The sequence below is a fragment of the Macrotis lagotis genome, chromosome X (assembly GCF_037893015.1).
Source record: "Macrotis lagotis isolate mMagLag1 chromosome X, bilby.v1.9.chrom.fasta, whole genome shotgun sequence".
NCBI classification, from domain to species: domain Eukaryota; kingdom Metazoa; phylum Chordata; class Mammalia; order Peramelemorphia; family Peramelidae; genus Macrotis; species Macrotis lagotis.
The window spans coordinates 125,768,114-125,792,437 of NC_133666.1; the positions used below are offsets into that span (position 1 = coordinate 125,768,114).

Sequence of the window (24,324 nt, forward strand, 5' to 3'; positions counted from 1 at the left end):
TTTTGAATATGCCGAGGAATAAGGCCACTTCATTATGTGATACAGGGTGGACTGGCCAAAGGCACCAAAATAATAAGATGGAGGGGTGGCTAGGTGGCGCAGTGGATAGAGCACTGGCCCTGGAGTACCTGAGTTCAAATCTGGCCTCAGACACTTATAATTACCTAGCTGTGTGGCCTTGGGCAAGCTACTTAACCCCATTTGCCTTGCAAAAACCTAAAAAAAAAAATAATGAGATGGGAAAGAAGGAAACAGGAAGAAAGATTTTCAGGTAAGAGAATGGGAGGGAGGGGATGTTTGAGGAGAGATGAAAAGGTTTGGAAAAGCCACAGTGCAGAGTGGCCTGTGAGGTACAGTATAATTGCCTAGCAGTAGTGAGGACCCAGTGGGGGTTCTATAACAAAGTTGTAATGGACCCAGTCAACATCATATGTGTAGGAGCCAAGATGATGAATGGATGAGTAATAGTAATACATTTCCCAAACTGTTTATGTTAATGTTTAAGTACAATGTACAGTATGCTTGTAATATAATTAATAAATTGAATTATTTCATAAAAAGAGACCAGTTAAAGCTTTATGAGTAAAATGTTAGGCATTTTTTGGATACTGGTTAGAAGATGAAGATCATATGTTTAATGATATTAAGGACTGTGTAACTGCAAGGGATTTCTCTTTCCTCATGATTTTGACCCAGAGGTATTTTTAAAATATAATTATTGTATGTGTTAACATGTGCTTACATTTATATAAAAATATATTTAGTTTTTTGGAAGTTGATTGAGTTAATTTTTTAAACATCTCTCTATTTCAGGAACCATTTGTAATCCTGGACCTCGGAAGTCTATGCCCAAACTGGTTTATATTCGCCTAGCACTGTTTTTGCCAGAGATGGTCTGGGCTTCTCTGGGAGTAGCCTGGATAGCAGACAGTGGAGTTCAATGTGATAAGACAGTTGTGAATGCCATAATTGCAACAGTCATTGTCAGGTGAGGTTCTTTATCTTCTATTTTTGTTTCTTGTTGAAAGAAATATATTTGAAACTTTTGTAAATGAGCCTTCCTGGTTAATATTGAAGTTTTGTTACATCACAGCTAAAAACAGAACCTTCTTTAGTAAATCATAAGTTCAGAAAGAATTACTTGGTTTTAGAAGGTTCACATGTGTTTGTAACATATATGGGCCATTTTCCATTTATTAATATAGTTTTATTCTCCTTGCTTATTTTCACGGCTTTGTGTGCCTTATGCACTGATTTGGATGCCTTCTTTTTTCTTGTAATAAGGGGAAAAAACGGGGTGGCTAGGTGGTGCAGTGGATAAAGCACTGGCCCTGGAGTAAAGGGTATCTGAGTTCAAATCCAGCCTCAGACACTTAATAATTACCTAACTGTGTGGCCTTGGGCAAGCCACTTAACCCCATTTGCCTTGCAAAAAACTAAAGAAGGGGGGGGGAATACATCAATTATGTAATCATAATAAAGATATACTAAAGCAGAACAAAACAAAAAATATCAAATAATTGAATATAATGACTTGGACACAGTAGTAGAATACATCATAATTAATATCCTACAGAAGTGTTTTTTCTGGGAGTGACCTGGAGAGGAGCTAGTTTAATATCCTTGTTGTTGTAAAGATTTTTTTAAAAATGTGCTGGGGGAAAAAAAGAAATTACAAAAATGTTCTGGGCATGGTGAGACAGAGGTTATTGGACTAGCTGAGTTGGGAAAATCTGAGATGCAAAGAAGGCTAAAGGCAATCAAATGATAATACTGGGATCTATATCAATATGTAGAATGGAGGGCCATCAGACTACCCAAGGGACAAATCAACCCAGATAAGAAAAATGGAGCAGATTATAGTTTACATGCTGAACAGTATTAACATCAGCCCCTTGAATAGTCACTGCATTTCCATCCTTGGCATGATAAGGAGACTGAGCTTTCATTCTCCCTTATTCTTTGTTTTCCCCTACCCCCCAAAAAAAAAATTTCGAAAAAATGTCTAGCAGCCCATAGCTAGTTAGAAGTGACAGTCATTTTGTACTATGTTGCCTTCTAAAGTGATCAAAGCCAGTACTGTCTGGATTTTCAAGCTATTTTATGAGATACCTAGTTAGACTCTCTGCTTTATTCTTGTATGTGTTTCTTTGTAAAGTGTCTCAACCAAGGCATGTAGAAAGTAAGTAGTGAAATTAGAACTGAGAACAACTTGAAGATTGGGATAAAGCTAAATCCATTACTTTCTTCATCTTACCACATATTTCTTACTGGAATATTTTTGTTTGTTTTAACTTAGCTTTTGTTTCAAATTTGGTTTTGGTTAATGTAAAACTGATTTTTTTTTAAGTTTTTGCAAGGCAAGGGGGTTAAGTGGCTTGCCCAAGGCCACACAGCTAGGCAATTATTAAGTGTCTAAGGTCTAATTTGAACTCAGGTCCTCCTGACTCCAGGGGCCGGTGCTCTATCCACTGTGCCACCTAGCTTCCCCCTAAACTGATAATTTTCAATGCAATTACTTGCTCGTTTCAACCCACATTCTCGAAACATCCTATATTAAAGAATAATCTTTACAGTTGGAATTACCTGTATATAAATGGAGATTGATTTTTCCTAAGAGTCTAAACTATAAGTTTATTTGAATGTCAGACTCATAGGCACCAAACTTTTTCCTTTTTGTTTTGCAGTTGGATAATCATCGCTTCCACTGTCGTTACCGTTATTATTGTCTTTGATCCCCTGGGGGGGAAAATGTCTCCTTATTCTACTTCTGATACAGATCCCCTGGATACTAATGATTCAAGCCAACTATTGAATGGCCTCAGGACAGCAGCAAGAAGTGTGTGGGAAACCAGGATCAAGTTAATGTGCTGTTGCATTGGGAAAGATGACCATACTCGTGTTGCTTTTTCCAGTACGGCAGAGCTTTTCTCAACCTACTTTTCAGTAAGCTGAAGGGATTTGATTTGTTCTTCTCTTCTGTTTGATTAAATATTTCTTGTATTAAAAGCTGAACTCTGTGATGAGAGCCATTTTTCTATTCATATTAAAAAATTCTTTGAGAATATACTTTCTTTTTGGGAGAAAAGTAGCTTAACTCAGCTTAAGATAATTGTAGGAAATCATTGATTTCAGGAACAATTTTATCACTTTTAGATAATAGAATTTCTTACCTAGTGACAGCTGTTGATTCAGTACAATTTTGATCAATTTTTTCCCAAGGTATGAAAACATTTGTAGAGTGTGAGATAAAATAACTAAGCGTATCCTTTATTTATATTCATGTATTCATTCAAGAAACAAGTTTCTTTCACATATATAATCCACTCCACTATCTCTTTGTGGGAAAAATGTTTTTTTTTACTTTAGGGTTCCAGGATAAATAAGACAATCATATACTACTTGCTTTTTAGTATAATATGATAAGGAGGAAAAACTTTTGAAAGAAAAGCTTATGTTGGCTGTGGTATTGGAGACTAGTATTATTGTAAATTTTTCCAGAGCTGTTTAGTTAGCCATTTAGGCATATTTATTTTCTTTTCACATCAGACTGGCATTTTAAAATTTCATATAATTTGCCCCCCCCCCAAGAAAAACCTAGCTACTATAGTCAGTATAAAGGAGATATCACTCCATATACATTTGTGTTAATTGGGGGTGGGGAGGAAGGAAAGAAATTTCTCCAGAGATCACAGAGCAGCTGCCAGTAAACAGGGTTTTCATGTGTAATAATGATTCTACTGTGTTGAGATGATTCAGTATTTATCTTGTGGCCTAACCACATGCAGTAGCCTTAGCAGCAGTGACTAAAGGAATCTATTTTCTTTCTTTTTTTTTTCTTTTTACTTCTAACGTACACATTTTTAAATTTTGAGTTCCAAATTCTTTTTCCAATCTCTCCCCCACCCATTGAGAAGACAAGCAAGATATCTTTTATACATGAGGTCATGCAAAACATATTTCCATACCATCTAGGTTGCAAAAATGAAAAATGATAAATGTTTTCATCTGTACTGATGGTTCATTAATTCTCTCTCTGAATAATTTTCTGTTTGGTTTTTTTTTTAGGTTTTTTCAAGGCAAACAGGGTTAAGTGGTTTGCCCAAGGCCACACAGCTAGGTAATTATTAAGTGTCTGAGACCGGATTTGAACCCAGGTACTCCTGATTCCAGGGCCAGTGCTTTATCCACTGCACCACCTAGCCGCCCCCTCTGAATAATTTTCATTTGAATTTCATTTCCAAATAATTTTTTATTCCAATTCCTTTGGGATTGTCAGGGATCATTGTATTGATCAGAGTAGCCTTCATAATTGATTATCATTTCAGTATTGCTGTTACTATGTACACTGTTCTCCTGTTTCTGCTCACTTTTTTTTTTTTTTTTTAGTTTTTGCAAGGCAATGGGGTTAAGTGGCTTGCCTAAGGCCACACAGCTAGGTAATTATTAAGTGTCTGAGACCAGATTTGAACCCAGGTACTCCTGACTCCAAGGCTGGTGCTTTATCCACTACGCCACCTAGCCGCCCCTGCTCACTTATTTTTGCAACAGTTCATTTAAGTCTTCCCAGGTTTTTCTGAAACTGTTTCCCTTACCATTTCTTATAGCACAATATTTTTTATTACAAATCAAAATACACTTGTATGTCCAATTGATGGCCTTCCCCTCTTTAAATACTTTTGTACAAATAGGTCTTTTGTTTTTCTTTGATCTTTTTGGACTACAGATCTAGTAGTTTTTCTGGGTCATGGGGTACAGTAGAATGGTTGTATAGCTCTAGTAGCCATGCATTAATTTCTGTATTTTTCACATCCCTTCCAGCATTTGTCTTCTTCGGGGTTTTTTTTTGTCATGTTAGCCAATTTTATAAGTGTGAGTTGGTTACTTCATAGTAGTTTTAATCTGCATTTCTAAAATTATCAGTGATATAAAGTATTTTTCATGTAACTATTGATAATTTCTTCTGAAAACTGCCTGTTCTTGTACTGTGACCATTATCATTTGGGGAAAGGAATATTATTTTCTTCAACAGTGTCCTTGAAGTATGTTTCCCAGTTAGTCTGCAAGAGTTTTAATACTTCTCTGTTCTAGAATTTGGGGTCCATTTCACTTATTCTACTATACGATGTTGCTTATTTGACTGCAACAGAAGGCTTTATGTAGACAGATAGAGGTAGTTAAGTGTGGAAATATATGTCAAGTTACACTGTGGAGAGCCTTAGATGTTATGTGTTTGGGCTAGGCAATGGGGAACAATTGAAAGTATGTTATGTATGATATTTGGTTCTTTTGTGCAGGCTACAACAAAGTGGGGAGAGATGGGCATTAGAGACTCAGGGTAAGATTAATTGTGCTGTTGGGTGTCTCAGAGCATAGAAGTTCTTTAGGGAATTTTAAATTACCTCTGTCTTTTCTTCAAGATAAAGCTAAGTTTCAGACAAGATCTGACACAAGGAATAAAGTTTTCTAATCTAGCTTTTAGTTCTTCATGGAGGAAAAGTTCATTTTTATAGAAATTTCCCTTAAAGTCTATTTCTATCGAAGAAAGTCTTATATGTTGTCTAGATTGGGATTTAGATTAAACAAGGTAAATATAAAAATAATTAACATTTGGTTATTAAAATAAAGATTAGAATATCTTCTTTGCTTTCAAGACATAAGAGTTCAAGATTTTTCTTGGGGCAGAGGGAGCAGTATTTTTGCTCTTAGAAGATTTGATATATTCCTTACTTTTGACTATGTATAGAAGAAGATATAATTTTAAAAAGTATAGTAATTGGGGCAGCTAGGTGGCAAAGTGGATAGAGCACCGGCCTTGGAGTCAGGAGTACCTGGGTTCAAATCTGACCTCAGACACTTAATAATTACCTAGCCGTGTGGCCTTGGGCAAGCCACTTAGCCCCATTGCCTTGAAAAAAAATCTAAAAAAAAAAAGTACAGTAATTTACATATGGATTTTAATGATTTATTCTAGAGTTTTTATGCAAAGCATTTTTATTTGTTCTGTGTATACAGGATACGGATCTCGTGCCTAGCGATATAGCTGCAGGTTTAACTCTTCTCCATCAACAGCAGGATAAGAAAAGAAAGGATCCTGAGGAAGTTATAAGCCATTCTCTAGTGACCCCTCAGGTAACTCTTCATTGGATAAAGTGTCTTTCCTGAGCAGACTTATAAATCTGCTGAAGTTAATAGGAAATACTTTTTTGCATTATTTCAATCAGGAAACCAAAGAATATTTTCTGTAATATTTTTACTGCAATGTATTTTTTTAACTGAAAGATGTTATTTTGCACATTTGCATATGTGTATACATTCTTTGGCAACTTAAGTAAAAATTTTTTAAAATTAAAAATTAAATTTTTTTATTTTCAGTTGATTACACAGTCCAAGGAAGACTTATGTGGCAGAATTGACAGCTAACAGAGAATTTTCCCGTTTTATTTTATTTATAAATTTTATTTTATTTAAGGCAATAAAGTTAAGTGATTTACCTGAGGTCACACAGTTAAGTAATTATTAAGTGTCTGAGGTCGGATTTGAACTCAGGTCCTCCTGACTCCAGGGCCGGTGCTCTATCCACTATGCCACCTAGCTTCCCTGGTACAATTTGAGTGAAAGTAAATGTAGTGTAATAGAAAAAAACACTGGGGTAGGAGGAACAGAGTTCTAGTTTCGTCTCTACTATGAGGTGGTTTTTTTTTTAGTTGTTTTTTTTTAAAGTTTTTACAAGGCAATGGGGTTAAGTGGCTTGCCTAAGGCCACAGGGCTAGGTAATTATTAAGTATCTGAGGCCACATTTGAACTCAGGTACTCCTGACTCCAAGGCCAGTGCTCTATCCACTGCACCACCTAGCCGCCCTACTGTGAGTTTTTTGACATGTTTTCTAATTTACTGAAGAAAGGGGAATGACTGTGATTTGAATTAGTATCCTAAAAAGATGACAGCAAGTTTTAGTTTTCTCTGTGCTGTCTCTATTGTTTCCTTGATTTATGGAATAGATAAACAGTTAGCAAAGTTGGTTGAACCGTTTAGGCATGAAGGGTTTAATATATTGACTATTCTTAATTTATATATTGGAGTGGTGAAGTGGCTAGAGTACTGGGCCTGGAGTCAGAAAACCTGAGTTCAAATGTGACCTTAGACACACCAGTTGTATAACCCTGGGCTTCTCATTTAACCTATTTGCTGCCTCAGTTTCCTTATCTGTAAAAAAGGGGATAATATTATTGATAATGATTGTGAATTGCTTAGCAACAATACCTGGTACGTATTAAGTGCTATGTGAATTATAGCTGTTGTTATTATTATTATTGTTATTGTTATTATTATTATTATTATTATTATTATTATTATTGGTTTGTTGTAGTCATCTTTCTTCCCTTTCTCTTTCTGAGACATTATTGATTTCCTACATCTTTGGTATCATCAGACTCTACTTAGAGCTCCCAGTACCTTTCCCTTTCTTCTCCTTTAATTGATGTAAACATAGCAAAAAAATTTTTTTATTATTATCTTTTACTTTTATATTACCATAATCATCTCATATAACAAATAATTTTTTTAATAAAAAAGAGGAATAAGGAGAAAATTGGCAAAAATAGCAATAATAATGATCCCTGAAAATATATTAAAGGCTTAATACAGTACTATATTGAAAAAAAAATCTGAAAAAATAATAACCTTAGACTTTCTTTGAGGGCTACTTTGCTTGTTCATATCATTTTTATGTATTTTTAGCTTAACGTTGTTTTAAAAGAAACTGTAGGGGTTTGACATGAGTCTCAAGTCTTCTGTATGTTGAAATTTTCTGTATTTGACTGAACTAAATAGAAAAATTTTTTCCTCTTTAGGAAGCTGATTTGGATATAGAATTGGAAAATTGTCACCATTATGTACAGTTTGCAGCAGCTGCTTATGGGTGGCCTCTCTATATTTATACAAATCCATTTACAGGTTTCTGCAAGATTGGTGGTGATTGGTAGGTTAACATATTTTTGTCATCATTGTCCAGTTTGTCATCATTGTTCAGTTCTGTCCAATTCTCCATGACCCTGTTTGAAATTTTCTTGGCAAAGATACTGGAGTGGTTTGCCATTTCCTTCTCCAAGTCATTTTATAGATGAACAGTTGAGGCACACAGGGTTAAATGTCTTGCCCAATTAATAAGTATCTGAGGTCTGATTTTAATTCCAGTTCTTCTGAATCCAGGGCCAATGGGACTGAACCATCTACCTGCCTCCAGGTTAGCATATTCTTGAGTATTTAATTTCTATTTCCTAGATTCTATTGAAACTATGAAGAGAATATATATGACCTTTTAATTCTCTTTTTAGGTGTCTTTTTTTATTTCCAAACAAAAGTATCCAATAAGTAATAGCTCAACTTTATAAAATCAAAGCATTTGGATCAAAAGAGAAGCTAACTTTCTGAGGATACAAATATATCAACAGTATTTCTATATAGTATTTTTTTCTAAATTCACAATGTAAGAAACTATAACACAAAATAGTATCTTAGATTTAAAACATGAAAACTTATTGCTAGTCAAATAACATTAATGCAGTTGGAATGCTTTTCCAAATCTTATCTTACATGGAAAAGCCACTCTATTTATCTCTTAATTTTAGCATTCTAGGGGCAGCTAGGTGGTGCAGTGACTAGAGTACTGTCCTGGAGTCAGGAGTACCTGAGTTCATATCTGGCCTCAGACACTTAATAATTACCTAGCTGTGTGCTTGGGCAAGCCACTTAACCCCATTTGCCTTGCAAAAACCTAAAAAAATAAAAAAATTAGCATTCTATACTAGTTGTATTTGGAAACCAATATAGAGTTGTGATCCATTTTGCTCTTTTTTTGGTGAAATCTTTATTGGATAAATAAGGTAGGCAGGTTGACAGGGTCCAGTTTAGGCCTTCTTAGCAGCAGCCTTCTTTTTGGTAGCTACAATATAGCTAAGCTCTTCTTTGTTCCTCTTGCTCTGGATGTGAGTTCCCAGCATTTTTTTGATGAACTTAAGAGCTCGCTTATTCTTAGAGACCTTTAGCAATTCTATGATCCATCTTTCATAAGGGGCAAACCCATATACCTCCTGGTGTGTTCGGTAAGAAGTCCATGGCACAGAAATGCCATGGCTTGGCAGCATTTTTGGCAACTTTGTGATCGTGTTAAAGCTCACAATGACAGGGTATCAGATGACTATAGCTGCAGCACTCTTGTAGCCCCAATGGCAACCATGGAAGTAAGGAGGTGAGCAAACTGCAAACTGTGTTATGTCGTTTCTCTCCCTTTTTCTCCTAAAGCTGCAAAGGTGTGACACCAACAGTTACATTCAGAGAACAGATCAAATATGATGTGAATAATAACTTTACCCAATTTATCAAGTCAAATATAAATCTAAATTTTAAAATTACATTAAGATTGCTACATGAATCTAACTACTTTTCCATATTCACAGAATACCAGAATCTGAGAAATTAAACTTGGAAATAATGAGAAACATCAAAATTAACTCTCAACTGCCTGAGAAAGAAAGAAACATTTCTCTAACTGAAATTCACAGCTTTACAGTGTGTGTGTGTGTGTGTGTGTGTGTGTGTGTGTATTTATAGTATTTATATTTTCCTCTTATCTCAATGAGATCTAAAACGACCTCAAACTTTTACACTACTTTGCAAAACCCTGGGCTTTTCCTTTGGGCCAGTTCTGGAGATTTTGATAGCTGGCAAAGATGAAGTGCTCATATGATCCCTGTTTAAGTGAAAAGTCATTGTTGGAGAATTATAATTGGATTGATTTTTTAAAATTGTATACTTTTAAGAGCAAGTTTATGTTCTTCCTCATTGCTTTTCAGAAAACCTTTTGTTCTTAAATAATTGCTTTATCTTCTAAAAGCTCTCATACATGTTAGTCAAACTTCTGCGAACTATAAACTCCAGTTCTTTTTTTTTTACTTTTCTAGACACTGACAGTGAAGTTATTTTCTTGATTTGTAACTCAGATTGCCCTAATAACTTATTTTTAACTTTTCTTAGTTGCAGAAACAGAACAACAGAATATGATTTTATTGGAGGTGATCATCTTAATTGTCATTTTGGATCCATCCTGCATACAACTGGGCTACAGTACAGGGATTTCATTCACATCAGCTTTCATGATAAGGTAGGCTAGCAAATTCTTTTGCTGATTTTTCTATAAAGCTTAAAATAAGATGGGAGGAAAGAAGATACCAAATCTATAAATTTTTTGTCTATCCCATTCTTTAAAAATTTTCTCTTGGCCCTGCTGTTTCCTGAACATATGATTCTAAATTTAATCCTTTTCATTGCCAAGCTCCTGGAAAGCATTATCTTTATTCACTGTCTCCATAACCTCTCACCACCTTCCATTCTCATCCCATGACCAAGTGGCTTAATGTCTCTGGCCTTGTTTTCACATCTAAAAATAAAATGGTTGAACTAGATGATCCATAAGGTCTTTTTCAATTCTAAATATATGATCCTATGATCCTTAAAAACTGACTTCTGACTCCATTGAATTAACTTTTTTCCAAAGCTCACTAATATTCTCTAAATCTACTGACTTATTCTTAGTTCTTATCTTACTTGATCCCTCTGCAGTTTTTTACATTATTGACCATCTTCTTTTCTGGATGCTCTCTTCACCTTTTGTAACGCTACTTTTTTCTTTTCCTTTTATTTCTTTTCCTTTTTTAAAAAAAATTAAAGATAATATTCTGTGGTCTTTGTCTAAACTCTGCAATTCTTTATTTGGATACAGATGGTATTCTCCATCGCAGATACCCTAAAATAGTCTCTGAATTCCCATCCCTCCTGGTTTCTAATAGAACAGTAGTGTTCCATAACATACATATACCACAGTTCAGCCATTCCCCAATTGATGAACATCCACTCAATTTCCAATTCTTTGCCACCAAAAACAAGGCCGCTATGAATATTTTTGTACAAATGATGTTTTTACCTTTTTTTTCATGATCTCTTCAGGGTATAAACCCAGTTAGTGGTATTGCTGGATCAAAGGGTATGCACATTTTTATTGCCATTTGGGCATAATTCCAAATTACTCTCCAGAAAGGTTGGATGACTTCACAGTTCCACCACCAATGTATTAGTGTCCCAGATTTCCCACATCCCTTATACAACATTGATCATGACACTACTTTCTTTCCTTGTTCTTATTTCTGTCTATACCATCTCAGTTTTGCTGATTCTTTATTCATTTCTTGTGTGGATGTTCCATAAAATTCTTTCTTGAGCCCTCCCCTCTTCTTTCATTTGTAGTCTTACTCAGAAAGCTCATTTGCTTCCAATGGATCAAGAATCATCTTCACACATGACTCTCAGAGCTCTCTTGAGCTCTAGTCCCACATCATTAGCTTCATATTGCACATTTCCTTCTGGATGTTTTGTAGGCAATTATAAATATTCTCCTCTTCCAAACTTCCTTATTTATTTTTAGAATACCAGTCTCTTTCCAGACTTTTCATAACCATTTGTGCTTATGTCCTCAGTTATCCAAGGCTCTTACCTTTCCCCTACCAATTCTTTTGTATTTCCTGTCCCTCTCCAAATCTTATTAATTTTTATCCATTTATCTCCTATCCATTCTGTCTTCTAATATGTCTTACGTAATTCTTGTTCTTTCTTGGACTGCTTTAATTGCTCCCAAATTATTCTCCCTGCTACTGGTTTCTCCCTTTATTCCATTATGTCATGTTACTCCTCTGCTCAGAAATTTTCAGGACTTCGTTGTTGCCTCTAGATTTAAATATAAATTCCTCATCCATTTATCTAAGGCCCTCTACAGCTTGTTTCTCATGTTCCAACCACCTTATTTTCATAGGTTCCAACCATACTGGACAATTTACTAGCTCTTCCCCAAACATGATATTCCATTTCCCACCACTGTGCATTTTTATAAGTGGTACTTTATCTATGGAATGCATTCCTCCTGCACCTCCTCCACATTCTCACATCTAAGAAAAATTTTCTTCCTCCTGAATTCAGTGTTGAACTTTCTTCTTTCTCCTTTTACACTTGTTTATCCCCTTCAATAGACTATATAAACTTCTTTACTTATACAGCAAGAATATGTTGTATCTCTGGAACAACACCTTGCACTTAAGTACTTAATGATTGCTTACTAAACTGAATTGAATGTATTTTATATTATTATTATTATTATTATTATTATTATTTGATCCTCAGGTGTTTGAAATTCCATTTTTAGTTGCATTGGATCATAGGAAAGAAACTATTGTCGTAGCTGTAAGAGGAACCATGTCTCTTCAGGTAATAAATCTAACATGTTAGATCTGGAAATGAGGGGAACAGAGGATGGAAGGTAAATAGTAATATTCAGAGTGATAAAATGTGATAAACTAATGGTGTTATAAAACCATTTTCTTGCAGGGTTGGGGGTGGTCATGGGGATGCTTCTTAGTCTGAAAGAGCTGTGGGGAATGCAGGAGAACTTTAGAAAATTAAAACAAGAAAATGAATTGAATATTCATGTAGAAAATGGAATAAATTGTTGCACTTTAACTGAAAGGTGATAGAAATATGGTCTCCCTAACTTGATTTTAAATTGTTGGGATAGGGACAGTGTCTCTTCTATTCCCTATAGGAGGCATTGGTTTCAATATTCTGTTGGCTGGTGATTTTTTTTTTTAATGATTAAATTGCTCTGGAAAATTATGACATAGTAAACTCTTTTTGCCCGCTCTGACTGTGGACACATGTTACATTTACACATTTGTTATATAAAACATTAGTTTTTTTAAAACTAATCTTTCCTTTAGTATTTAGAAACTCAGTTGTCACAGAAAGATTTTTTAAAGTTTTTTTTAAGTTTTTTTTTTTTTTGCAAGGCAATGGGATTAAGTGGCTTGCCCATGGCCACACAGCTAGGTAATTATTAGGTGTCTGAGGCTGGATTTGAACTCAGGTACTCCTGACTCCTGGGGTGGTGCTCTGTCCACTGGGCCACCTAGCTGCCCCCCACAGAAAGTTTGAGTTACATTCTTTTCTTTTTTTTTATTTTAAAGATTTTATTTATTTTGAGTTTTACAAGAGTAACATTCTTTTCAATGTATTTTCTCTGCAGGACATCCTCACTGATCTGTCAGCTGAGAGTGAGAGCCTGAATTTAGAATTTGAGGTGCAAGATTGTTTTGCACATAAGGTATATGCATTGTGATTTGTGGTCTGGCATATCTCTCCCATTAAAGAGATACTCAAAAGGTCAGTTTATGTAAGAACACTTGCTTCCAGCCCAAGGGGTTTTGACTAAATTCAGATCCCCTCCTAAGGAAATGGGCAACTACCTAGAGATTAAGTCGGTTGAATTGAGCAGGGTGGAAGATGTACACAACAGAACTATATTTTTGGTGGTGTTGGCCAAAAAAAATGTGTGATCCTAGAGGACTTCAACATTTTATGAGTTAATGAAAGAAGTTAGACATTTTGATGTAAATAAGCCCCTAGTCAGTTGCTCAGAATTATAAGATGGAATCTTGTATAAATTACAGTAGTCTTCATCTGACTCAGTTTATATTTCCTTTTGCAAAATGTTTTCAATATGATTAACAATTTTATACTTATTTTGAAAAATCTTAATTCCAGTTTGTAGTCATAAGGAAAAATGGATAGTTTTCCTTTGAATCATTTCAAATCCTTCAAGATTTAATTGCAAAAGGGAATACAATTGCTGGTTCAAGAAAAATTATAACTGAAATGTCATACCTTGATGCTTACATTAACATTGACAATATTCCATATCTATCAAAATATAGCCTTTCTCAAAATAAAAGCCTTTCTTTGTAACCAAAAAGTAAGAACAAGCAAAACAAATATCTACATTCAGTCATAACTAAGAAGAAAATGCATGTTTTATTCTGTGTCTCCAGTCCATTACCTCTATTCCAATCAGTGGGAAGCATGCTTCAATATATCAGCCTTCTGGAATTATGATTGGTTATTGAAATGATCAGAGATCTTTACATTTTCAGTTTTTTTCTTTTACATTATTTTAGTCATATGAATTGCTCTACTGATCTGTATACTTCACTCTGCAGTAATTTTTACAAGTCTTTTTCAAGTTTGTCATTATTTTTACACCACAAATATAATTTCATTGCATTAATACACTATTTTTTTTAGCCATTCCTTATTTGGTCAGCACCTACTTTTTTTTCTAGTTCTTTGCTACAACCAAAGGTGCTACTATAATTTTTTTTGTGTGTGGGTGTAGGCCTCCTCTGCAAACATAGGATTTTCTATAGCTCCTTAGTCTGTGTTTACTGTTTTATTCAAAGCATTATTAAGCTATAAAATCTTAAGAGTTGTAAAGAACTTAGAAATCATCTACTGAAATCTCAAATTCTCTTTATAACATCTCCCATTAGTCTATTTTAACACTTACTGTGATGAGGAGCTCATTCCCACTTGCCAGTACATATAGAAGGCACTCAATAAATGTTGATTTACTTTAAGTGCTGTATTTTCATTTTACTTCAAGTAAAATGAAGTTTCATTTCCAGTGTTTGTTTTCATAATATATATATATATATATATATATATATACATACATGGAGCCAGCTGCAGGATAGATTTGAGAACATAATGTTTTTTAAAATTGAATCATAAGGGGTGGCTAGGTGGATAAAGCACCGGCCTTGGAGTCAGGAGTACCTGGGTTCAAATCTGGTCTCAGACACTTAATAATGACCTAGCTGTGTAGCCTTGGGCAAGCCACTTAACCCCATTTGCCTTGCAAAAACCTAAAAAAAAAAAAAAATCGAATCATAGCTGAATCTTCCTCCTTTTAAGATTGCAAACTTTTCTTCTCTTCTTGAATTTCTAGGGGATTTCTCAGGCTGCTAAATATGTTTACCAGAGACTGATCAATGATGGAATTTTGAGTCAAGCATTCAGCATTGCACCAGTGAGATTTATTTTTTAATAACCAGATGTAATTGAGCCCCACTATGGTGCTATCTTTTGATCATAAATTTTATTTTAGTAAAAATGTGTGTAATACTTGCTCACTTAGATTCTGCTTATTTTTGTGTGTGTGTGTAGGAATACCAGCTTGTGTTAGTAGGTCACAGCTTGGGGGCAGGAGCAGCTTCTCTGTTAGCCATCATGCTAAAAAATTCCTATCCAGAAGTCAAGTGTTATGCCTTTTCCCCCCCCAGGGGACTGCTAAGGTAATTTATTGCCTGATATATTAAGTGTAGAAACAACCTAGTTGCTATAATCATACTAAGGTGACTTATTTTACCTTTGGACTTCACATCCAGGATGGCAAGTGGATTAAAACAAGAAAAATTTAGTGGGGTGGGGAAATTTGAATAGACCTGAGATCTGACCATATAGTTCATTTTTTTAAATAACTAATACAATTAGTATGAGTTAAATTTTGTAAAAGAAGATATAAGTAATTGAAAGAAGACTTTTCTTCAAAATAAATAAATTCTTTACACTGGGTTTTTAATTAATCTGAGGGGTTATTTAGTGAAGAAATTATTTTGTTATTGTTGTTGCCAAGTAGTACATTTCATTGGGCACTCCATGAAGGATAATTAAGGATGTCTAATTAGTTCACAGACTTACAGATAAAAACATTAAATAAAATGATTAAGTTGGAAGAATCCCTTTAGAGGAAGATTTTACATTTACTTTTAAATAGTTCAATATTATTGACATTATATGTTGCTTTATTGAAATATATCCACTCCCTTGTGTAGGCTTACCTTTAGAAACTGGTCGTCTTCTCAAGTTTTTATGGAAACTGAATTCTCATTGTCCTTATAAAGTTTATCAGTCTTAGGTTGGATATGCTAATCAGAATGAAACTAACTTTGTGTATTTATTTTTAAAGCAAATCCCTTTCTGAATATTCCAAAAGCTTTATTGTTTCACTTGTTCTTGGAAAGGATGTAATTCCAAGGTAAGGCTATTGACTGGTTTATAATTACATGGATACTTCTGGACCCAGATTTTTGTAGAACTGAGTGTCAGAGTTATTCTAGTCTTCTTTGCCTAACAGGTTAAGTGTGACCAACTTGGAAGATTTAAAGAGAAGAATATTGAGAGTGATAGCTCATTGTAATAAGCCTAAGGTAATGTGGTAATGTAATTTTTGAATCTTCCCTCTATTTTCAACAAACATAATTTTTAGCCTGGATATGATGGTACATAGAGATGTTAGAGGAAAATTTTCAACTTAAAATCGAAAGATATTTCTATCTTGAAAAATCTTTCCTACCCTTGCCCTTTTCATTGACAGTCAAATGATTGTCCTCTGTTTCCTTATCTAGAAAATGAATGGATTGGACTAGATAAGCTCAAAGACCTTTTCTAGTTAGTAGTATTCTATGATCATAACCAAATTATTTACTTGACTTTATTTTGGTCTGGGTGTTAGAGTAGCATGAAAATATGTGAATGATTAGTATTCAAATGAGTGATCAGGGACATGTAGTGAGGGGAGGCAGAGAAGGCAGAGTCTCCCCTGATATTATAAAAAGTAAAAAAATAATAATGATAAAATATGATAAATATTAATACTGGCTAATTGGTCTGTAATTTCTTTATAATTCATTATTTTCCTAGACAAAAACAATTGAATTTGCATATTTTAGTCTCAAATATGGGGAAATATGCAAGGTGAGGCAGCTGCAAACTGGCTTCGTCTGAGATTGTGCAGTCCCTCACAAATTGGGTTGAGTGGGTGTTTACATTAAGTATGTGTCTGTTGCTATTTCTCTCTCTGTCCCTAGTGTAATATTTGTAGACCCTTTTATTTTATGAGCTCATTTTCCACAGTCTAGATGATGTATTTCACATATATCTTTATAAGATATTTATTATTGCTCATCTTGATTTTAAACACTGGAAAAAACCACCAGATGAGGCAGTCAGTACATCTGCCTCACTGAAGGGAATGTCCGTGTGTGACTTCTAATGGACTCATACATACATACATACATACATAGACTCTGATATTATTTGTGCCTCCCTAGTCATGGACCCTGCTGTATGTCACTGGGTGAGATGATTGGTATGGATTTGATTTCAGTTCACTAGTAACTTTTGCCTTTTATGAAATTATTTAGCCAAGTATTATGATTGATTTGTAGGATTCAGAATCTTCAAAAGTTTTCATTTAACAAGACATAAAGGGGCGGCTAGGTGGCACAGTGAATAGAGCACCAGCCCTGGACTCAGGAGTACCAGAGTTCAAATCCGGCCTCAGACATGTAATAATTACCTAGCTGTGTGGCCTTGGGCAAGCCACTTAACCCCATCGCTTTGCAAAAACTAAAAAAAAAAACCAAACAAAAAAAAGACATAAATTTAAGGTCTCACCTAATAACCTTTCTCCTGGTTTTGTTTATAACTCAGTATAAGATCCTGTTACATGGATGCTGGTATGAACTATTTGGAGGCGATCCAGATAACTTCCCAACAGAGTTGGAAGGGGGAAACCAGGTAGACCTGACTCAGCCTCTGCTGGGAGAGCAAAGTCTGTTGATACATGGGTCACCTTCATATGATGTTTTTGATGAATCTCCTAGAGAATCCCCAACTAGGTATCCTCATTTGTATCCTCCTGGAAGAATTATACACCTTGTTGAGGATGACAGTCCAAGGAGGTGAGTATAGAAAACAGCTTTATGAAAACATTAATTTATACTATATGCAAAAATATACAAAGTAATGAATGGTATTTGCCATGATTACACTGATTGCCATACAGTCTATTTCAGGTGAGAGAGGCAGGTGGTTTTAATATATCTGGTAAATGGTTTCAGACTTTACACAGCATTCCTATATTGTCTATTGTCTCCTGAAAAAGGGCCAGGTTCTCAAGTTTTGTTTCTGTTTTGAGGTTAGCTCCAAACAAAGTGTATTTGAAAGCTTATTTTATTTTTCTTATTTTCAGGTCTTGCTGCTGTTCTCCTTCCATATATAGGGCAAAGTGGGCAACTGAAGCAGAATTCAACAAAATTCTTATAGGTCCCAAAATGTTAACAGACCACATGCCAGACATCCTCATTAGAGCTTTGAATAGTGTAGTCTCTGAGAGAGCAACTTGTATTTCTTGTCCATCAGAAGGAGATTTTAATACTAATGTAGCATAATCATAGCTACTGGAAAGCAACAGTATTTTGGATACTCTAAGAGATACCTGACTTATTTACATGTGAATAACTTATGAAGAAATTAGAGATTGGGTCATTTGAAAGTGACTAGTTATTGGCATTTTCAAACTATTCTATGAAGAAGGATGACAAGTAGAGTGAACCTTAATGGTATTTTTAACAAAATCAGGTATAAGAGGAGAAAGCACTGGGAGTAAGATAGAAACTAAGCACCTCCAGATTTGAAAGAAATCTCAGAAGAGCCTGCAGAAACCTATTTTCGGAGACTTAAAGAAGGATGTTGCCACTTTATCTGCCAGCCATGGAATAAATTGCTTCTCTCCAACAACCATCTTGGAAAGGGTTTATTATAATCACGACTGAAATTTAGAGCAAGTAGTAGAGGTTGGTATCCTTATTATCATATCTAACAGCCATTCTTAAGTCTTGAAATTTATCTGCAGGAATTAATTACCTCAGATTCAACCCCTTCACTAGCAAAGCCTGTAACTGTCTCAGAAATTTAAATTTCTTTGATCCTTTCTTCCCAGGATTCCAAATATGCAATACATTTTTAATCATGGATTCTCCTAACTCAGTCAAATCTAAATATATTCAGTCATGAAAGGACAAAAAAAAATTTCCAAAGGAATGTTAAAAGATGCAATTAAAAGCTTATCCTCAGGGAGAAGTGAGGCAAAATATTGTCAGTAGCCCCTTAGATAAATATGTAGAAAATTCTTGCTGAGAACCCTTTTTGTAGGTCCTCTTGCCACAGATTTCTACTGAGGTGAACTTCCACCCTAAGCTGTGGAAGAACAGGAAAGGATGGAGTCCTAGTCTCTCAAGGTGCATTTTCTGACCTCAGCTATCTTTTTATGGGAACTTTTCTACATTGTTCCACAGTTGCTTTTCACTTTTAGGGCCTCCTCCCCCCAGTACTGAATTTCTAAATCTTTCTTCACTTAAAACTTCTTTGTAGTTAGCCGATCTTCCTTCTCCTCCTTCAGAGACCCATAAAAAACAAAGCACTTCCACACATTACTACAGAACTCACATAATGAGGCACTTTTCCTATGGAATTTGTTTCCAAGAAGTTGGAACTAATGTTTTACTCTGTGATCAAAAAGCAATCATGTTTTGCATGTGTTTTCACTGTGCAATTGTAAATAGAAATAAAATTTTAAGAATTTTGTGACTATGATAATATCTTCAGAAGCAGACTAGGAATGGGGTAGAGGCTTTAGATTTAGTAAGAGAACATTTCATCAACATTTGGAGTGTTCCAGAACGACAGTGTTGTCATTGTGGTTTATTTATAATCTCTACCCTTCCTTCTGCTGCTTGATCCTGAAGTAAAATTTTTGCTCTTTATGATTTGTTTACTTTTAAAGGTGGTGTTTTTAATATTGGGTTTATTGTATAGGTAGTAGGGTTAACTTAAGTGCATCCACATTTCCTTCATGAGAATCACAGAGTTTTAGTATTAAAAGGGAGATTAATGACCATCTAGTACAACTCCTACCAAAAAGGAAATTTCCATTAAGAAATGGAAAAGCATCTATGCTTGAAGGCATTAAAATAAGGAGGAACTAGTTACTTTTTGAAACATTTAATTTTTGGATAGAACAAACTATTGGAAGTTCTCCTGATATAAATCAACAAGTTCTTATTAAACACCTACTTTGTGTCAGACACTGCGAAGCACAGAAGATGAAAAAACAAATGAAAGAAGTCATGTCCTCAAGGAATTTACGTTTTAATGGGGGAAACACACACTTTTATTAATATGTGCAGAATATATAAAAAATGAATGGGAGGTAGATTTGTGAGGAAGAGATCCTGGAGGCTTCATGTAGAAGGTAGTGCTTGAGCTGAGGCTTAAAGCAAACAGATTTCAGGAGATGAGTAAGGCAGGTATGGAAGTAAGGCATGGAATCAAGAATTTGCAAAAATAGAAGGCAAATAGTGTGTGAAGATCATTGAGGAAGTCATGATGGCATATGATACACATGGATCCTCAGTACCCTGGAGGGTGACCGGAACTACATTAAAAAGTAATTGTGAAATATTTAACTAAAAAAATACAAGTCAATATGTGTTTATTAGGGATTGTTATATATGGTTTAGTGTCCCCTTTTGTTCCTTATTTGAGTTTGACTATCTCAGGAAGGAGAATAACACATCATGAGGATGGATAAACCAAGGTTGGGACCAGGTTATGAAGGATTTTAAATGCCAATAGAAGAGTTTATTTTATCCACTTGGAGCCACTAGAATTTGAGTAGGGAGAACTGTAATTAAAAAAAAATCACTTGGACAGCTTTGTAGAGAATGGATTGCAATAGGGAGAGATTTATAAGACTAATCAAGCTATAGGAAATATCTAGGAAATAGGTGTTGAGGACCTAAGCCAAAGAGATGGTGACTCTGAGTAGTAAAGGGGTCAGATGTGAGAAACTGGAAGTAGAAATGACATTTGGCAAATGATTGAGTTTGTGGAGGTGAACGTGGAGTTAATGACATTGTGGGGGAATGGGGCTGAGTTTCCAAGTGGAGAAGTAGAATGAGGACAGTCTTGGACATAGGTTGAAGTGTCAGCCGTCTTGAAATGCTCATTAGGCAATCCATGATGTGGAGAGGTGGAAAGATGGCTAAATATGTAGATCAAACTGGGAGTCATCCACAGAGAAGTGATAATTGAGCTCATAGGAAACAAATGAGATTACGAAGTGTAGAAAGAAGCCTAAATTTCTCTTTATAATTTATTTCCATTGTTTCTTGACTAAGCAAAATGTTTAAAAACTTCCTAATATGGGGTGGTAAGGTGATGCAGTGGATAGAGCACTGGCCTTGGAGTCAGGAGTACCTGAGATCAAATCCAGCCTCAGACACTTAATAATTACCTAGCTGTGTGGCCTTGGGCAAGCCACTTAACCCCATTGCCTTGAAAAAACAAAACCCAAAACAAACCAAAAAAACTTCCTAACAGCTATTCAAAAGATTGTCTTATTGTAGTTTGCCTAGCAAAAGCCTAATGATCACTTTTTCTCCATATTCTAAATTACTTAAGTTAAAGTACCCACACTTTCTGTTAATGATATCCTGTAAAAATTAAAAATGACATGGCCCATCAGTCAAACTGATGCTAAGATGGTTTTGCTTAAACTTTTTTGGTAGGAAGATACTTTGGGAATGGGGTGGTATTAATTGGTAAGTTATTGGTGTTAAGCAAAAAAATCTTGGAGGATGGGTTGACTGCTTAACTGTTAAGAAAGAATGAAAAACAAATCATGTTTCTTCATTTTGGGAATTTGTTAAGACATCAAGTGCTTGATTTCACAAAAACTTTAGATCCTAATTCATAGAATTCTAGAGTTAAAGTGGACCTTAACAGTTGTCTGCATGATGAATGAATTTTCTTTACCTTACATAAAGTAGTTACAGTTGGAACATTTCTTAGTAATACAAAGCTGATTCCCTGATATGGTCACTTACTCCAATTTTGAATTGCTCTAGTTCTTAGAGATCTGCCTCCTACTAACATACCATACCTATTGGTCTTGTGTAACTCTGGAATCCTTTAGATTCTTAAATACAAGGGGTGCTTAGATTCTAGACCTGGTTTTGTTAGGTTTTGGATACTAGTGGGAACTACCTGGATATCCCTTGGACAAATCCTAACATCTCTAGCCCTATTTCATCTGCAAAAAAAGAGTTATAGACATGATTTTAAATCCTTAGCCTATCAATGCCTCCTTAAAATGTGGCATACAGATATAGTCTGACAGTAGAGTGAGACTATATCTTCCTTGCTTTTGATAATCTATTTTAAATAAGATGTTCCAAAAAAAGTCTAGTTTTAGGCTATTAAAACCTAAAGCTTAAAACTACACAAAGACTTGGAACACCCTGTACTCGAATTGAGAGGTATTGAGTCATAGTTGATAGATGTCAGATCTGAGTGAGGAAAACAGTATGGAATGACTGGTATGGCAAACTCTTAGTTTCCATTCAGCTCTTCAAGACCAGTCTATAAACTGCAGAAGTTACTGATTTGTATTGGTAGTGGGAATTTCCTTGCTGGTAGTGACACTCATCTGCTAGAAATGATCTCCTTAGCTGAAAGGGAGCCCCCACATTTACTCCTTGTTTGAGTAAACAATTTTTTTTTGTTGGGGGGAGGATGATAGCATTCATGTATCCATTGATTTCCTGATAAATTCCCTTCTGCGTCTTTTTAGAAATATATATCTATATGCATTACTGTCTAGCTATTTTTATTCTAACATAAGAGTTTAGGTTGTGCTAGACATTAAGTGAAGTTTTCATTGTACAGGAATATTCTTCTGGGATAGGAAGGCATGTGCCTGCTTCTGAATTGAATATTTTGGAGAAAGGGTTATATAAGCAGGTGCCACTTCATTGGTTTTCTGCAATCAAATGCAAGCCGTTGTTGTTTTTCATAATAGACCATGTTCTAAATATAGCTCTAAATGGTTTACAGAGAACATTACTGACAGTACCTTGTGAAGTTAATAATGCAAGTAGTAATGTCTGTGTTTTGTGAGAAAACTGAGATTCAAAGAAGTGATATATGCCTAGGATCATACACTTAGGCATTAGTCTGAATTTGAACCCAGACCCTTTCTGATATCAAGCCCAACAGTCTATCCAGTCTGACAATGTTAGTCCTATTACAGCAGAAGACAGTGATGGTAAAAATCACTTTTTGCCAATCAGTGTTTTGGTTTTATGTTAACTAATAGGTAAATAAGCCAGACCCATTTTATAATTTTGATGAACAAATATGAAAGGTCAAAATCTTTTTTAAGGTTTTTGCAAGCAGTGGGCTTAAGTGGCTTGCCCAAGGCCACACAGCTAGGTAATTATTAAGTGTCTGAGGTTGGAATTGAACTCATGTCCTTACTCCAGGGCTGATGCTCTCTCCACTGCGCTACCTTAGCTGCCCCAAGTCTTTTTTTTAAAAGATCAGTTTAACTAGTTTTATTTTGGCCTGAATCCTTATGCTCTAGGCTATGTTAGAAATTAGGCCATGGACCAAAACTTTTTAAAAATTGAAAAATAGGGGTGGCTAGGTGGCATAGTGAATAGAGCACCAATCCTGGAGCCAGGAGTACCTAAGTTCAAATCCGCCCTCAGACACTTAATAATTTGCCTAGCTGTGTGGCCTTGGGCAAGCCACTTAACCCCATTGCCTTGCAAAAGACCTAAAAATAAACATCAAAAAAAATAATAAAAAATAACTTGAAAAATAAAATTTGCTCAAATGCTATTTCTTGCATTTTCTGTTATAACAACCATTTCCTGTAGTTTATTAAAATGTTTCCAAGTGGGGCGGCTAGGTGGCGCAGTGGACAAAGCACCGGCCCTGGAGTCAGGAGTACCTGGGTTCAAATGTGGTCTCAGACACTTAATAATTACCTGGCTGTGTGGCCTTGGGCAAGCCACTTAACCCCATTTGCCTTGCAAAAAACCTAAAAAAAAAATGTTTCCAAGTTAAAAGCTTAATAATGTATCAGTTTAAGTTACCTTTTCATGTGACAGTCATGCACTAGAAATAATGTGAGTTAAAAGGCAGCCCTAGGAATATATTGGAGATATTGTGACTCTTCTATGTGAAGACAAACCCTGTTGCACAAATTACTTTATTAAAATGCCACATATTATTTGCCCTGGAGTGAGTTAATTCAGTTCAAGCCACTGGGAGATAAAAATGAAAGCAACCATTTTGGGGAGTTTGCATTATATTGAAAGATGAATTATATATGTTGATAAGTAAAAGGTGATTAGAAAACAGGATTTAAACATCAGGCAAAACTTACTTAAGGGAGGCAATTGGCTCAATCTTATAGGAAAATAAGGCTTCTGAGAGGAGTTAAGAGCAAATTCTGGTTGATAAATAACCTGGGGGAAGGCACAGAGAAGAGATAGCATGCTTTTAGGGAGCAGTTATAAGTCTTCATTTGGAATGTAGAGGTGAAGTTAATTTAAAAAGGCAGGTTGGAACCAGATAGCTTAATATGAAGGCTGAGGAGTTTCTATTTTATTCTGGAAGCCCTTGGGGATTTTTATACATTTTTAAGTAGCATGATCAGGTCTGGTTTTAAGATTATCTTTGCAGGGGGCACT

At 35.2% G+C, this 24,324-nt stretch overlaps 1 protein-coding gene across 1 annotated transcript in view; it reads left to right on the forward strand.

The window, feature by feature from the left end:
* The window catches only part of DAGLB (diacylglycerol lipase beta), a 41,162-nt gene extending 21,796 nt beyond the window's left edge, over positions 1 to 19,366 (forward strand). The window contains exons 3-15 of the mRNA XM_074201734.1: positions 814 to 988; positions 2,688 to 2,946; positions 6,016 to 6,132; positions 7,855 to 7,982; positions 10,037 to 10,163; positions 12,230 to 12,313; positions 13,128 to 13,205; positions 14,886 to 14,966; positions 15,104 to 15,231; positions 15,906 to 15,974; positions 16,074 to 16,146; positions 17,432 to 17,682; positions 17,973 to 19,366. Coding sequence (XP_074057835.1) covers positions 814 to 988; positions 2,688 to 2,946; positions 6,016 to 6,132; positions 7,855 to 7,982; positions 10,037 to 10,163; positions 12,230 to 12,313; positions 13,128 to 13,205; positions 14,886 to 14,966; positions 15,104 to 15,231; positions 15,906 to 15,974; positions 16,074 to 16,146; positions 17,432 to 17,682; positions 17,973 to 18,171 — 1,769 coding nt within the window. The 3' untranslated portion in view covers positions 18,172 to 19,366. The remainder of the gene's footprint in view (positions 1 to 813; positions 989 to 2,687; positions 2,947 to 6,015; positions 6,133 to 7,854; positions 7,983 to 10,036; positions 10,164 to 12,229; positions 12,314 to 13,127; positions 13,206 to 14,885; positions 14,967 to 15,103; positions 15,232 to 15,905; positions 15,975 to 16,073; positions 16,147 to 17,431; positions 17,683 to 17,972) is intronic.
* The last annotated feature ends 4,958 nt before the right edge of the window (positions 19,367 to 24,324 follow it).